The following is a 14,942-nucleotide window of genomic DNA, read 5'->3' on the forward strand; positions in this document are numbered from 1 at the left end:
TCAAGGTTCATTAAACACGCCAACTCCCTTCTATGTTGTCGTCGTAGATGGGCCAGAATCTTGTGTAAAGGAGGCCGTCGTCCGTCCTGTCCCTCGAAAAGTCGTTGCAGGAGGGGTATTGTGTGGCCGGTCCGTATGTGTTCGATGCGAAACTACCATTTTTCCAAGTTCCTGGACAGACCCCTCGCCCCAAGCCCCAACGCATTGGAACGAGCTGTCGCCGCCTTCAACGTTCTTGGCATCATACAAGTGATTCTTTGTAGACACCAGGAGCTGTACACCATTGGCTCCAACCTTCAAGTGCTCGAGCTTATGTGTTGGGAGAGGGTTGTTGTCGCGCATGGATTCGCGAGAGTGATCGTCATCGTTTGCCATGTCGACGGCAGGGTCATCGCTGGTGGAAGGAGCAACGGTTTCGTTCATTGGAGCGTTGAAATGCTGATCGGAGAGTATAGATGACAGATTGCCTTCCTCGATTGCTACATGTCCTCTGTCTCCTGCGAATAGTCTTGGGACAAGAACAGTTCAAAGTGGCTGTTGTCCGACGGATGCTATGAGTGTGGACGAAATTACCCCGCACGGAGTCAGCCTGCGCGATGTCTGCCTATCCACCCCGCGCTTGATGCTCGGATGATGGGCAGCGGTATCCACTTCTGGTCGTTACTATGGTATGGTCGGCATGCTGTTTATTCTTGGAGGACGGGTACTGGCAGTGTGGTGGTTTCATCGAGACAACTGTATATTTCGGCTGAGCTGCATCCTTCGGTGCTAAATTCCAAGCCAATCCGGATGTGAGGCAATCTGCAGACCCGATTCAGTTCGACAGCTGTTGTATATACGGCCCCATAGAAACCTATGGAAAGTGCAACCGTCGTGATGTCGGCCATCTAACAGTAGTCAAATGCGACGTTTCTCGACTACTATGGCGTCAACATTAATCTTAAAACATCACTCATTCAACTGCCTATTGCTGCGCCCCCCCCCCCCCTCCTAATAACCTTCACCCCTCCTGTGTCCGTTTTTAACTTCAGCTCATTCCCATCTTATCTTCACACTATATTCTCACGAATATCCTAAGTAGTCTAATTCCCTAGACCAAGCCGACCCTTATAAACAACTCAGGTGCTAATACGCGTTTCCATGGAGCGGTCTGCCAACCGTCGTTCGCCTAGCCGCACCAATTGAACCGTTCTTCCTCCTTTCAGACGGGAGCGAAGAGAATTTACAAGCATAGCGCACCTTTTTACAGCCATTGGTATTAAAGCCCTCCCAAAAACATCGCCGAGTGCAAGATGGCATGGCATTAATAGGATATTGAGCTTCGCAAGACTTGCCAACCACTGAAGTAGCAAATACGTAAAATAGGTGCGAACATTATCGAACCCATAGAACTTGCGTGTAGAGGTGAGAGACAAAGCTCAATCAAGACCTTCTTTCCCGAGATAATTCCCTTGTCGGACGTAGAGGGAAATGAGGAGACGCATGCAGCTCTCCAGTCTCTGCTCTAACAGCTGACCGCGTGTCGAGAAGCGTAGGTAGATAATGAATAGAGATAGCCGATATGCCCTTCAAAGGAATATTTAAAACATACTATCACATCCAGTCTAGGCAAGAGCCGAGCCAGTCGAGGGTTCTCTTCTGGCTACTATCATTATAAACGTAAGTAAGCATTCATCACGCTAATATTTTCAGCATACCCACTACACCTTAAACCTTCAATCATATCCTCGGTCCCAAATGCGTTTTTAGGCGGTTTTCCTTGCTCAGCGATAACCCGTTCGCAGATAGACTTAGGCTTATCAAAATACTGCTCAGTCAATCCTCTGTAGCCGTCTTACTTAAGTTTCTCCCGCTCGGGGCCTTTCTTCTCTGAAAGCTTATGAAACAAGGCATATAATATCAGAAATCTCGGCATACTTTAATACCGTGGAAGCTTCGTATCAAAATTGTAAAGCAACTTACAAAACAATTTTTATGGGCATGCTACTTAACTAAAAATGGCTATGTCAGGTTAGTTAGGTCACAGTCTTGCGATATGGGTTCATTCATTATTACACTGCCCCAACTTCCAAGAGAAGCTCTTCAACGGTCAGATCTAGACTACTGATTTGGGACAATCTCGAACAGCACTATTATTGCTGCCAGTGACTTCTCGCTTAATTGTCGTTATGATTTTCTGAGCTCGTTCAACGTATGATTGGCGCTTGTCGAATTCTAGCGGGTTTCACTGACAGTTTGTACAATTCTAACTAATGCAATTCTGGCATCAGTAACTACGTAGCGTTGCACTTTCCGGCTCTTCAGGCGACTGTCCAGATCCTTACGAATATATGCATTCGGAGTCTAAAGTGAGATAAGACTGCGAAATGCGATCTCAGTCTCCTCCATCTTGAGTTTACGCGATCACACTTCCTCATCGGAACCTTTGTTGCACGTGCAATTTTTGCAGTGGTGGCGATCCTTCATCCTCTTAGGCCACGCCTTCTTAAGATGATCCTCAATCTTTTTCCTACAGTCGGAAATCTCGACCGAAAAGATGATCCAGATCAACAAGAGCCCAGTCACTGGAAGGGAAACGCCCCAGTAGACCCAAAAGAGTCTTTCTCCTGCAGCGAAATCCCCTCCCATCGAAAATATTGCCGAGACTATAGAGAACGGGACAGCAACCGTGGCCAGCTTGGTCAGCTGCCCCGCGCTTCGAGCTTGTCGGTTATTTGCGAACAAACGTTGCATGTTGGCCCGCTTGGCAAAGTTGTCCATGAATGTCCCAAACGTCCCCTCAACCTCGAGCAGCATACCGTCGAGTTTGTTCCAACGCCTTTGTTCCATTGCGACTTGTCTCTGAGCGGAATCCATGCCTTGCTGTTGTTCCACTGCGACACCTTGGGTGGACTCCATGCCTTGCTGTTGTTCCACTGCGACACCTTGGGTGGACTCCATGCCTTGCTGTTGTTCCACTGCAACACCTTGGGTGGAATCCATGACTGAGCCAAATGTCAAAGCGGTAATGCCAAAATCTGCTCCCCATTGGTCGACGTCGGGGGCAATGAAGGAATCTTTGACGTCTTTGATGAGACGCCTTTTTTCGCGGATGTCTCGCCCTAGGTTGACAATACGCTGGTAACCGTCCATATCAGAGCTACTTTCTAGCCGTTTCGCAGCTGCAGCGCCGCTGAAGTCCCTCCATTGAGCTTCGTCTTCCAAGAGCTCGTCGAGAAGTGTTGACTGGAATACGCAGACAAAGTCTTCCCAAAGTGAAAAGACCAAATTTCGAACGGGCACAGTCGCGACAAACGGATCTCGCAGGTCGGAAATGATATCGACGTTTTCATCGTATGCCCGACGAAGATCATTGTATAACGCAGAGGCATATGGAGCGTCGAGTGGTGCATGGTTGCCGCCGACGATGACCTCTTTGGTGATTCGCCTTCGCGTGTATTCATCATTCGACAGACTGATACAGTCTGTCTTCTGTTCTCCCTTCAGCTTTCGAAGGCTTGTTTGCCGGGGATCCACGAGGATGACAACTCCAAAAGAGTATTATTAGATGCGCTTCAGGAACTAGTCAGGGGGTCTGGTAACTCACGTGTCCAACCATTCTCACCATGCGTCATGCCCCAGAAAGAAACGATACCGTAGAATTCGATATATCCCAGGGCCTTCTTTTTAGGGAGGACTACACTAAACCGGTCGAAAGCCCCTACTTCGATCCTACATTCGGTGTCTTCCTGCTCTACCGTCGAAGGCGCTTTTCGAACCTGTGGAACGAGAACTCTCCAATACTTGGATCGCCCTTGTCTATTTCGGAACCCATCGACTGGATTAAATCGACATGTTTGATCGCAATGCGCAAGCCAAAACTCTGGCGGTATGTCGAGCTTGACTCCAAGCATCTCCGCCATCCGCGGGTCCACATCTTCCAGAATGATGAGCCTCCTGAAAGGCTCAGTAGCATCAGACGCCTCCTCATCGAAATGTGTAAACAATTCCCTGGCGCTCAGGTCCTCGTGTACCACATCACATGGATCAGGATGTGATCCAAAGTGCCTGACATAGTACGTGGGCACATTTTGCCGAGGAGACGTGGAGATCCATGGATGACTGAGACCTGACTTCACAAAGCCCTCGTCAACGGCTTTCTCAACGCGAGTCTGATATTCGGCTGTCAACCAAATCATTTCACGATTCTCACCCCAGAACTCCTCGCGGCCTGTGTCCAGTTAATGCCCTGAACGAAAAAAGGAGTGGCAGACTGACTCATTGGCACGAAGTTGATAGACATAATGTCAAGCTTGGAGGACGAGAGTTGCAAATGACTTTCCCGACTTCACTCACGCTCACGGCAGCGGTTGGTCCTGGGACGGACTTTATATCGTGGCGCAAACTATGGCATTTGATGCCTATCTTGCTGGTGACTAGCGTCAGCCTCGGCGGATTTACGACGTCCTTTCTTTTCTTCACGATCGTTTCTCGCAATATCCCAAACAGGATACCAACAACCTGAAAGCTGCATAATTGTGGGCCGACTAGCGGTTCAAAATGATACACGATTTCTGAGCTGAAAGAACCCCCTGCTCTAGTAATTGTCAGCGAGCCTCAAAGTCCACGTCCTCGTCACTCTCGCGTTTAGATAATTTGACCACGCAGTATGCAACTGGAACATTAGTGGAGTTTTGGCGACAAACATGTCTTTGAACTTGACCCCACCACGAGCGGTATCCGTTCTGCAAGACTTGGCCTGGCCAATTAGACTCTTGCGTTGCCGTTCAGCTGGCGGCGATCATGCCCCCGTTCCCTGTAGCCTGGCGGACCTTACGACACCTAGGGGCATGTGGTAAGCAGCACTTGCACAAAAGGTCCTGGCCTCTCGCTGAATATCAAGAGGATCCCTCACTGTCAGTTCATATTCCAACCTTTGGAAATGGACTCTGCACGAAATCGTTGGTGCATGGTCGATCCATGAAGTGCGTGGTCGGAACAACAGAAGGGTTAGCAACCTCCAAACATGCTGTCCTCGCGTATGCGCATCTCGGGCAGTCAATGGTCCACACAACTCTCAAACCCTTACCAATCGACCCTACCAGTGCCCGCCTCACTTCGGACAGCAATTCCGCAATCGCGGCGCGTCCTTCATGCCAATTGGACAAAGGGTACCGTATACCCTGAAGTGAAGCAAAACACCAAGCCAAAAGCCGATATGAATTGTCAGAAACCACCTTAGCTGCAAGTCTCATCACCTCCAGCTGAGACTGCAGGTATCCCAAATGAGCCAAACCCCATCAACACTATCAAGAAGGGGGGGGGGGGGGGGACAAAAGAAACCATGGCAGCAGCGACCCGCACCCACCTGATCTTCCGGCACAACGCGTGAACGCCAAGATCCACACCCTCGGGACAACTGTAACCGAATCCATAGTACAGATCCTCTTTCTTAGCCACCGAAAGTGAGACTGATAAGAGACTGTTAGAGTACTAGGCAGAAAGGTCGACTTAGGGGGCGGTCCGGGCCCATGCAAACGAAGTCTTCTCCTCTCGTCACATACGGCCCGTCTACGTCTGGCAGTATAGTGCGGGCCGAGGGAGAAACATTTCACTGCCCCATACATCACAGACTTACACCCAACGGAGGAATCGTGGGCTCTTCCCACCAACTTTATCCTCCAGGTTCCACATACCACTACGCAGTTCAACATGCGATCATTGAGCTTCGTGCCAGCCGAAAAGCCTTGCTCTACCGGTGTGTATACCAACACATACCTTCCAAGTTGAGGTTAAGTATGCGCAGCCAGTCAGTAGAGGCGAAACGGTGTACGTACTATAGATAATCATCCAACTGAGGTCAGAGTCCGAGGGCTCACAAGTCCACGGATGCGGCTCGACCCATGACCGACCACGACTCCCTTGATCACACCCAGTGGAAAGGGGAAATGGGGAAGTAGCAGTGGCAGGTACAGAGGCAAAAAAACGAGTCAGAGGATGCAGGTTGCAAAGTCTATCCTGACTCCGACTAGGAGCCAAAGTTAAGGTACCGAAGGAGAGTAAAAGTTTGGGTGTCACGGATGGGATGATTGTACATGTAACTTCGAAAGAGATCCCGCTTGCCAAGACAGAGACATAGATGCCTTCAGACTGGTGAATTTGGTACTGTCTGAAGAGGGAGCAGACGACTGTTCGTTCTAGATTTTCTGTGTTGCCTAGCTGAGATCATCACCTTCATATGGGTGGGCGGTGCCAGCGTTTCTATGGGCAATGTGTGAGTTTAGATACACATCTTCCAGAGATTGATCTGGTTTAATTTCTTGACCTCTGCTGGTCTGGTGGAATCTCGTAGCAGACAAATTTCGACCGAAAGGCTGCTCTGTTGATCAATACCACCAAGCTCATTATCAACTAGCCACTATGCGACGTAGCTAGTCTTGCCACCAAGCTGGGACTCTCTTACACGCCGGCGCAAAGCTTCACTTTCCATACTAAGCAGACAATTTCATCCTCCATTAATACGTCTCGAAGAAAGTCAGAATGTGTTTGATAGCCTGTCTTCTCTCATTGCGCCGAACTCTGTCGAGTCTCGACCCCAAGGCTTGCGAACAGGTTTCAAAAGCTTCAGTGGAAATGTCAGGCAGAAAAGCGTGCCACGGGGTCGAAACCCGCAAACCAGGTACCGCCATTTCTATTCCCAGCACAAACATCAAGTGATGTCCGCCATCCGACCAATGCGGGCAAAACTATCTGCCCGCATGCCAATCGACGTCCAAAGTTGGGTGTGAACCCCGACGAACGTAAAATAATTCTCCGAGGAAGTAAAAGCCAAAAAAAAAAAATAAAACGTAAAAGGATCTACAAAACCGGTCGAACGCGCGTCTCCCATGTTCTAATCATCTCACACAGGCCATTAAAGGGCTTGATAGACCCCGGTTTGGGGTTCAGAAAGTGTAGAATACAGCTTGCTGAAGATGGTTGCTCTTTCGCGTCTTCCAGCATTCCCGCTGCCCGTTTGGCCGTCCGCCCTGGTGCTTCGGCCAACCATCCTGACCACTTGGTGCATTGGTTCCTGAGCATCCAAGTCAGGCGCGCGCGGATCAGAGATGCGACGCTCCACTAGCTGAAATCGTGAGCATGGTAGGATCTTGTCGCAAGCAATCACTGAGAGGATTCTTATTCTTGGAACATCCCATAAGTCCTACTCGTTCGCCTCAACCCCCGGAAACCCCAAGATAAGTTTGCTGTCAAGCATTGACGACACATCTAACTTCAGTATCTGGTATGAGACAGAGCTCGGGGTCCAGTCACAAACTCAGAAACTGGTCTCAAGTTTAACCAGTTTATCGGGTAATGTTTCCCCAAGCGACCTGTTGCTAGTCAGTCTCCCGGACTTGAGTCAGCTCCACACAGACTCGGCAGGTACCCGAAATACCTTCGTCAGAATGTGAATCTTGAGACAAACAACACCAAAGACAAGTTAAGCAAAAGTTCAACCTCCTGCGATGGAAATCGCGTCAAAAATATGGACGATCTGGGAATCGAACCCAGGACCTACCGCATGCTAAGCGGTCATTATACCACTAAACCAATCGCCCATGGTATGATCTAGCCCGGACTTGAACCGGAGACCTTCAGTGAACAGCCGAAGCTCTACAGGACTCTCGAGATGTTAGACTGACGTGATAACCAACTACACCACCAGACCAAGTGATTGATGATAAGATCGGCGAGCAAGCGCAACATTAGGGCAGGGTTGTCGACAGGAATCTCCAGGAAGCTAGGCGGAACCCGGCAGGACGGATGCGAGTGAGTGGGTCCAGGGTCTCCGGGCGGGCTGGTCTACCGAAATTCCAGACGACAAGGTAGTTGGGACCCATGATCAATGACCTGCGTATCCATGGGCGCCATTGCGCGGAGTAGGTCCGTTGTGATATTGCAAGAAAACATGAAGCTTTAGGGCAAGTTGACGAATTCATGCGTTGTATGCGATGTGCTGACTCGTTATGATGGCTAGGCCCCAGAAGCCAGCCAGCCAGCCAGAGTCCTGGTGCTAGATGAAGTGTGTTCTACTCGTGTGACACAATTGTGTGAGCTTGATCCGAGACATGAAGAGACTGCCATTGTGGATTGTTAGTACTGTTGGAGGGGTCCAGTGAAGAGACAAGTTGTGGGGTGGAGACAGCCAGCCCCAGTCCACACTTGCAATATATAGCTCAATACCACAGCTCAGTCCGAAGATCGTGGCGGACATAGCTCAGTTGGGAGAGCGTCAGACTGAAGCGGATCTGATCCGGAAAACTTCAATCAATCAATCTGAAGGTCGTGTGTTCAATCCACACTGGCCGCATCTTCGCTTTTTGCTGTCGCGCGTAACTGGGGCGTTTGCTGTGATGGTGAATTTCGCTGAACACGAAGGCGATGCTGTCTGTCCTTTTGCCTATTTCGGTTCCGCGTATGTGGTAAGAAGAGTCAAAAAGCATTAGGCTCTTTACGGCTCTGTGAGAAGGGCCAAATAGCGTATAGCTAGCCGGCCAGTGAGCAACGTCATACGAACGAGGTAGATGATGGTTGGTGGTCAGTGAGATGGTGTGTACATTGTCTTCGGGAGTTGACACCGAAGTCTGGCTATTCATAGGACTGGCTGAAGGAATGATTGCTTCTGGGCCCGAAAAGCGCTCTACATTAAGACCAGATCGTGATCGTAAATGCCCGCCCTCTGTTCGTCTATCCACTAGTTACCGTCGTTCGATCTCGTGGCCTAGTATTCGATACAAGGTGCGTCATAAAGAATCAAATGCTCCTAGGTCATAGCCAGCGCAGGCTCGTCCGGTCGAGTCGCTCGACAATTGGGATCGGGTTCAGATGGGTGGAAGTTCAGTCGTTCGGTTGGATTTCCACTTGTGGAAAGGCTCATCGCTTGCCGCGTATGCCAGACAAAATGGGCGTCCCCAACCGGTCCGGTCAGTGCGAAGATTGGAGCGCGTAACAAACATCAGCCGAATTTCGCGCGTGGTAACGCCGGAACTGGACAACAATGCCCATCAGCGGCGGCTTTGGACCATCTGACGAGGCTGTTAAGCGGATCGATAGTGCCCGGACCGCATTGTTCTCAGGTTTGCGAGATGTGTTTCTAGTCGCCACCATCGTGAGCAATGGAAAAACACGATGCTGAGCACACGCAGTCCTCCTCGGTGCCGTCGGCTCCATCTCCGCATTTTCCAAATGCTTCGCATTATACCCGACTTTCGAGGTGTGCTGGCCGGCTGCCGTCTTGGCAGAGAAACGCCGTTCAGGCGAATCCAAGGAAACTTCTGTCATGGGTGGTGGATAGAGGACGGGTTTCTGTAGAGCTAGCTACCATGCCGTCTCGAATACCAAACATGGAGCCAGCGCATCGACGTACCCGAGGCGGGGCAGGAAATCCCATGGGCAGGAAGACGAGAGCCACGCCGACTGGGTATAGGCTGAGAGAAAATCGTGTTCTCCCAGGGCTGACCGTGGCTCAAGGGCGAGTTAGTTGTAAGTTTATCGTCTTCTTCCTTGCCTGTTATACGTGGCTGCGTGTCAGACGCGCTCAGAGTTGCGGGAAGGCACGTCGTTGGTGTGGTAGCTTTCCCATGCAGATCCCCCTCTCGATTCCTTCGTCCTGCTAGTCCCAGAGTTAGAGGGGCCACACATCGCACGCGCGGCCACCAGCAGGCCTCGCCTGCTCCCCAAGTCCGGTAGCAGATTTGCAGGCGATCTTTGTGCACTGCCTTCCCGGCGGCAGTGAACGGCCGCTACTGGGCATGCATGGATGGAACCGGCCGGAGACGATGACAGGCAGGCAAACAGCTAAGCATTGCGGGCTGTCGGTAAATCTTGCCCTAGCTGAGGATGAACCCTGTGCCTATTCTTGGACATCATTCTTGGCAGGCCATGCGTTTCTTCATGGCGGCGCAAACATTGTGTGTGCTGACAATGAGCATTGACTTTGGTCTGGTTGTCGGATGCAGAAAGAGGCCGTGATGATATCAGTTGCACGGAGAAAACAGCGAGCAGGTTTGATGCATTGCAGGGAATGGAAATGGGGTGTGTGTCGAAAAATGACGAATGCCCCAGACGGAGATGGCGACGCCCATGACCATGGCGTCCTCAAGAGACACCCAGCGGCAGGATCCGAGACAAGGCTGTTGTGTTGGTGGTGGGATGCCTGGGTGCCGTCACAACGGTTGTTTGGTGGTGTCGAAGGCGGCTCAAATGGGTTCGTAAACGTCCTATAAGGCATATAGTATCTTCAGTAAGAGCAAAGTTGGTGAAGGAGGGCCTGTCTGGCTCTTGACGCGGGCGGCTTTAGAGTTTAGGCTTGGCTCGTAGGAGATCTATAGGTTGATTGCGATATCGAATCTCGGATTTGCCAGACACGTTGCATTGGGGTGAGGGGGGGCGCGGGATCAGGGAGATCCAAGAGTGAGGGAAAGGGGACGACGCAGCAGCGAAGAAGCTTACTGCAAAGCTAAAGATACGGCGCTTCGAGAAGGAGAGGGCGACAGGGCCTGACTCTGGTCGTTTGGCTGCTGTGGTCGTCGTGTCTGGGTGGGTTGAAGTCAGAAGTTGGTCGGAGATGGGATGAATGTGGAGGAGTTGCGCAACACTAACAATTTCTGGCGCGTCTCGGCCAGTAAGCGAGCCGAGAGGAACCCCTGCATCCGTGCCAGAGTAGGCAAGTACTTGATGGGTGTTTCTGCAAGTATTCCGTCCGTGCAGGATTATATGCAAGATACTTGGTGATACTCTTAGAAATGGTGAATAAAGTAGAGTAGGAGGTGTCCCCTGCTAAAGGGGAAGGATTACCTAAGACGCTTGTCTCACTCTATTTTTCAGTCTTCAGGGCAGGCGCGGAGCAATCGAGATTCAAGCTTCCATTGATTGATTGTACTTGCCTGATTGTACAGTAGTAGGTCGTCACTTAAGGTACATAGTGAACACGGATCAAGGTAAGGTACTTAGGTATAACCAACGCTTTGGCATGTGCCGGTCGCATCCTCTCTTCCACATCAAGTTCATCAAGTTCTTGAACCAGTGTCACCGCTAGATTCCCGGATTGCCCATCCCGGGTACTAGATCAAGTGATCTATCCAACGCAGGGACGCCAGCACGACAGACGACTATGGAAATCCAAACATCCGTCACTCGGGCAGGCTCCAATACAGGCTCCAGCCCATCAGCGGCAAATGTTTGGGGCTCTTCTTTGAGGCACGGGTGTGGCAGCAAGCTAAAATCCGGAGGTGGCAGCTCCCGAACGACTCCTGTTGACCATCCATGTTTCAGATGCGCCTGGCAAGTCCGCGAAACCGCCCTCGAGTCCTCGACGCCCAAGGAAGCAGAAGTCGATCACGTCCCAGTCGGTCCAAACTCCCAAACCCTCCGAATTTCACTCGTGCCCGGCCCAGGCGCCAGGTCAAGCTTACCCGTCCTCGACTTTGAAATCTCCCTTTCTGGCCTTGACTGGGTCTCCAGCCAGACTCGAGGTCGGGGTTGGCTTGTCACCTTGTGTTGTGTCTTGCCCTGGTGCCGGGAGGCAAGCAGGAAGCCCTGCTTTGCCTGTGTTGCATCTCGTCTGTGTTTCTGGTGTGTGCACCTGCGCCTGTGCCTGCGCGCGCGCGCCGCTACGATGCGTGGCTAGCATCGTTTTCCGATTTCACTCCTCTCTTTTTCTTTCCATTTGTTTTCTTTTCCTTCTTTTCGCTCTTATTTACACTCACTACTTCCTCCAACCCGTTTTCGTGCCCTGTTTCCTGCTCTGTTTCCTCTCTGGACTTTTGGGGCTTTGTAGGAGAAACATTCGAGAGTCGACAAAGCAACTACACGCTGGACGACGGTTGAACGACAGGGAAGCAGACGGGACGCGGTCACAGCAACTCGGCTTTGGGTCAACATTCATCACTAGGAGCGCTCGTCACTTGTTCTTGTTAATTCCGAATACTCGAGCCATCATTGGATCATCGACATCGCACCAGGTCCGGCTGGCAATCTATTCATCTAATGGCCAATGTCTTGAAGACATACCCAAGTCGTCACACTTCCCTCTCCACCTCAGGAAGTCTCTTCACACAGACGACTCTTACTTGTTCATAATACCGACTCGATTTGATTTCGGGGCTTCGCGTTGTCCTGTCGTTGGCGCTGGATCGATACCCTTTAGACTTGTTTTGAGGAACAGTCCTCCATCTACTTTCTTTTCGAGCCACATACGACGCCCACGAGCGCTGATATAACACACCTCATGAACCAGACAGCGACCATGTCGTCCATGCCAATGGAACTCAACCTGCCCCGGGTGGTGCCCGGTGGCCAGCACATCAGTTATTACGTTGCCATCAGCGCGATGCTAGTGGTAGCCTGGCTCTTCCAGTCGCGAAGGCCAAAATTTCCCGACATGCCCTTCTACAAGGCCGCCAAGACGAAGTGGATGTTTGACGCCGAGACGTTGATTCGCGACAGCTATGGCAAGGTATGATGCGGAAGAAGTCCATATCGTTCAATTGCTGACACCAATTCAGTTCCGCGACACTGTATATCAGATTAAAGCGACAGAAGGTCTGCAGGTTCTTGTACCTGCAAGACTCATTGGCGAGTTGAGAAGCTTGCCAGAAGAGGTGTTGAGCGCCACAGAGGCCGTCGACGAGGCCATGTTGAGCAGATATACCAACTTCACCCTCGGCAACCACGCCGACCTACTGTCTACACTTGTGCGGTGCAAGCTGTCACAGAACTTGGCCAGGCTTGTGCCCCAGCTCAAGAGTGAGCTCGAGTACGTTGTCGCCACTGAGTTTCCGAATTGCAAGGGTAAGTCCGTCAGTCAGATTTTCTGCCTCGCCCAACTGACACGTCCCAGAATGGACACCAGTAAAGTTCCAACCCTTCGCGCTACGAGCCATTGCACGGATTAGTGGTCGGGCATTCGTAGGCCCCGATGTCAACCGACAAGAGCAGTGGATGGATATCAGCATCAACTTTGCCATCCACGTCTTCGTCGCTGTCGTGAAGATGCAGCTCTTCCCGGAGTGGGCCCGACCGATTGCGCAGTATGGAGTTTCGGAGTTGCGGCAGATTCGCAAAGACGTTGACAAGGCTACCGCCATGCTGAAGCCCATCATCGATGAAAGATTAAGGGACCTGGAGATGCCTAGCTTTGAAAAGTCTCCCGACGACTTGATTCAGTGGCTTGTCGAAGCCCTCCCAGAGGATGAGAAGAGAGACGTCAGGTCCCAGGCGCACCTCCAGCTCATCCTCGCAGCTGCGTCGATCCACACCACGAACAACCTGGTGACGGATTGCATCTACGACCTAGCAGCACACCCAGAGGTGCAGGACATGCTGCGCGAAGAAGCTCATCAAGTTCTTGAAATGGAAGATGGCTGGGCGAGGAAGGAGAGCATGGCGAAGCTGAAGAAGCTCGACAGCTTCATGAAGGAGACCCAGCGGCTCGCCGGTAATATTAGTATGTTCCTCAGCAGGCCCACCAAGCTTTCACCCTCAGGGTAACACCACTAACACGTAACAGCCTCCTTCATCCGAAAGGTCGTCAAGCCCATTGACCTGTCCGACGGCACCCACCTGCCGCCCGGCACAAAGCTCCTGGCTCCGCAGGCCGGCATCTCGCACGACGAGAGGTACTTTGAGAACCCAGATACCTTTGACGCGCTGCGCTTCTTCAAATTACGACAGAAGTCCGACGAGGACGCAAACAGGTGGCAGTTCACCAGCATTAGCGATACCAACATGAACTTCGGCGCCGGGAAGCACGCCTGCCCGGGCCGCTTCTTTGCCGGGAACGAGATCAAGATGGTGCTTGCGTACTTTTTGCTCAACTACGACATGAAGCTCAAGGACGGAGAGACGAGGCCGAAGCCGATGGTAATGGTGATGAGCAAGTCGCCTGACCCGAATGCCGAGGTCCTGTTCCGGAGGCGAACGGCTGCGGCGTGAGGCCCGACGTCATGTATGGGTGCCGAGTTGCATTTTACATCTAAAAAAGCATTAAAACCATATTTATCATGAAGCCGGTGGTCGAACACAGCCACCCGCAAAACCAACAACGAACAGATTACCCCCGTGGAAGCAGACGCGGGTTATAACGCATACATACACATTTATCAAAACCTTACCGGCGTCGGGGCCTGGAGCTCCAGAGGAGTCTTGGATAGGCTTTTAATTGGAGGCTTGCTTTGCCGCCCCGTGGAGGAGATACCAAACCAAACATATGTATATTAGCTACAAAAAAAGACACATAACTATCATCAACGATCATTGCTCTGGGCGGAAAGAAAACAAGGCGGGTGGACATGGACAACATTTAGAAGCGAGCACAGCGATGGCAATAGCGGACGATGGCTGAGGTGTAAACCTTCTTGTCGTTGTGGTATTAGCTAGCATTCGGAGGCGAGGGTCCGGAGTGATCGCATACATGGACAGATCACTACGCAACAATGAAAACAAAAACAGAAGTAAAAGAATTTCAACATATGCAGTCCCGCGAGGATTTAGGCATCGTTAAGCAGCTTGAAGATGCGGGAGCCTGCTAGAGAGAAGAGTCGATCCAAGCGAGTTTCCTACTGAAGCGCAAACCCAGCCGAACCAGTCATCAACGAGACAAGCCTTGTTGGCTAAGTGGTATAGCGTCTCACTAGTACCTAGTGACATGAGAAGATCGGCGGTTCGATTCCGCCACGAGGCATTCATTTTGCAATCTGTACCGATTTTTCCGTGCTCAAAATGTTCTGCTGTTGTACATTCATTTTGCTTCCATTTTTTGCCGTCTTCAGTGCATCATGGTTGTTGGTCGTGGTTATATTATATGTTTGTGTCTGTGTGTAGCGGGCACCTGGTCCGGCTACCGGTCTCTAAACTAAGACTACGTACGTACCTTACTTAGTTAGCCTTGAGGCCGCGTCGTTTTTAAGGTTATCTGTCAACGC

At 51.2% G+C, this 14,942-nt stretch overlaps 5 protein-coding genes across 5 annotated transcripts; 2 read left to right on the forward strand and 3 right to left on the reverse strand.

Moving 5' to 3' along the window:
• Window positions 1-30: 30 nt before the first annotated feature.
• CTAM01_03797 (uncharacterized protein) lies at window positions 31-423 on the reverse strand (the record flags this gene model as incomplete). The annotated part of the gene is made up of 1 exon (XM_060519828.1): window positions 31-423. One exon carries the CDS (start codon window positions 421-423, stop codon window positions 31-33), a length of 393 nt encoding a protein of 130 aa, XP_060385249.1.
• A 1,980-nt stretch (window positions 424-2,403) lies between these two features.
• On the reverse strand, window positions 2,404-4,261 carry CTAM01_03798 (uncharacterized protein; the record flags this gene model as incomplete). Its single annotated transcript, XM_060519829.1, has 3 exons — window positions 2,404-3,527; window positions 3,587-4,210; window positions 4,258-4,261. The coding sequence occupies 3 exons, from the start codon at window positions 4,259-4,261 to the stop codon at window positions 2,404-2,406; spliced, it is 1,752 nt and encodes a 583-aa protein (XP_060385250.1).
• A 3,771-nt stretch (window positions 4,262-8,032) lies between these two features.
• Window positions 8,033-8,233, reverse strand: CTAM01_03799 (uncharacterized protein; the record flags this gene model as incomplete). The annotated part of the gene is made up of 1 exon (XM_060519830.1): window positions 8,033-8,233. One exon carries the CDS (start codon window positions 8,231-8,233, stop codon window positions 8,033-8,035), a length of 201 nt encoding a protein of 66 aa, XP_060385251.1.
• Window positions 8,234-9,016: 783 nt separating this feature from the next.
• On the forward strand, window positions 9,017-9,313 carry CTAM01_03800 (uncharacterized protein; the record flags this gene model as incomplete). The annotated part of the gene is made up of 2 exons (XM_060519831.1): window positions 9,017-9,095; window positions 9,165-9,313. 2 exons carry the CDS (start codon window positions 9,017-9,019, stop codon window positions 9,311-9,313), a joined length of 228 nt encoding a protein of 75 aa, XP_060385252.1.
• Window positions 9,314-12,247: 2,934 nt separating this feature from the next.
• On the forward strand, window positions 12,248-13,953 carry CTAM01_03801 (cytochrome P450; the record flags this gene model as incomplete). Its single annotated transcript, XM_060519832.1, has 4 exons — window positions 12,248-12,475; window positions 12,525-12,810; window positions 12,872-13,465; window positions 13,529-13,953. 4 exons carry the CDS (start codon window positions 12,248-12,250, stop codon window positions 13,951-13,953), a joined length of 1,533 nt encoding a protein of 510 aa, XP_060385253.1.
• Between the last annotated feature and the right edge of the window lie 989 nt (window positions 13,954-14,942).

Source organism: Colletotrichum tamarilloi (assembly GCF_030869305.1).
Source record: "Colletotrichum tamarilloi strain Tom-12 chromosome Unknown Scaffold_9.1, whole genome shotgun sequence".
NCBI classification, from domain to species: domain Eukaryota; kingdom Fungi; phylum Ascomycota; class Sordariomycetes; order Glomerellales; family Glomerellaceae; genus Colletotrichum; species Colletotrichum tamarilloi.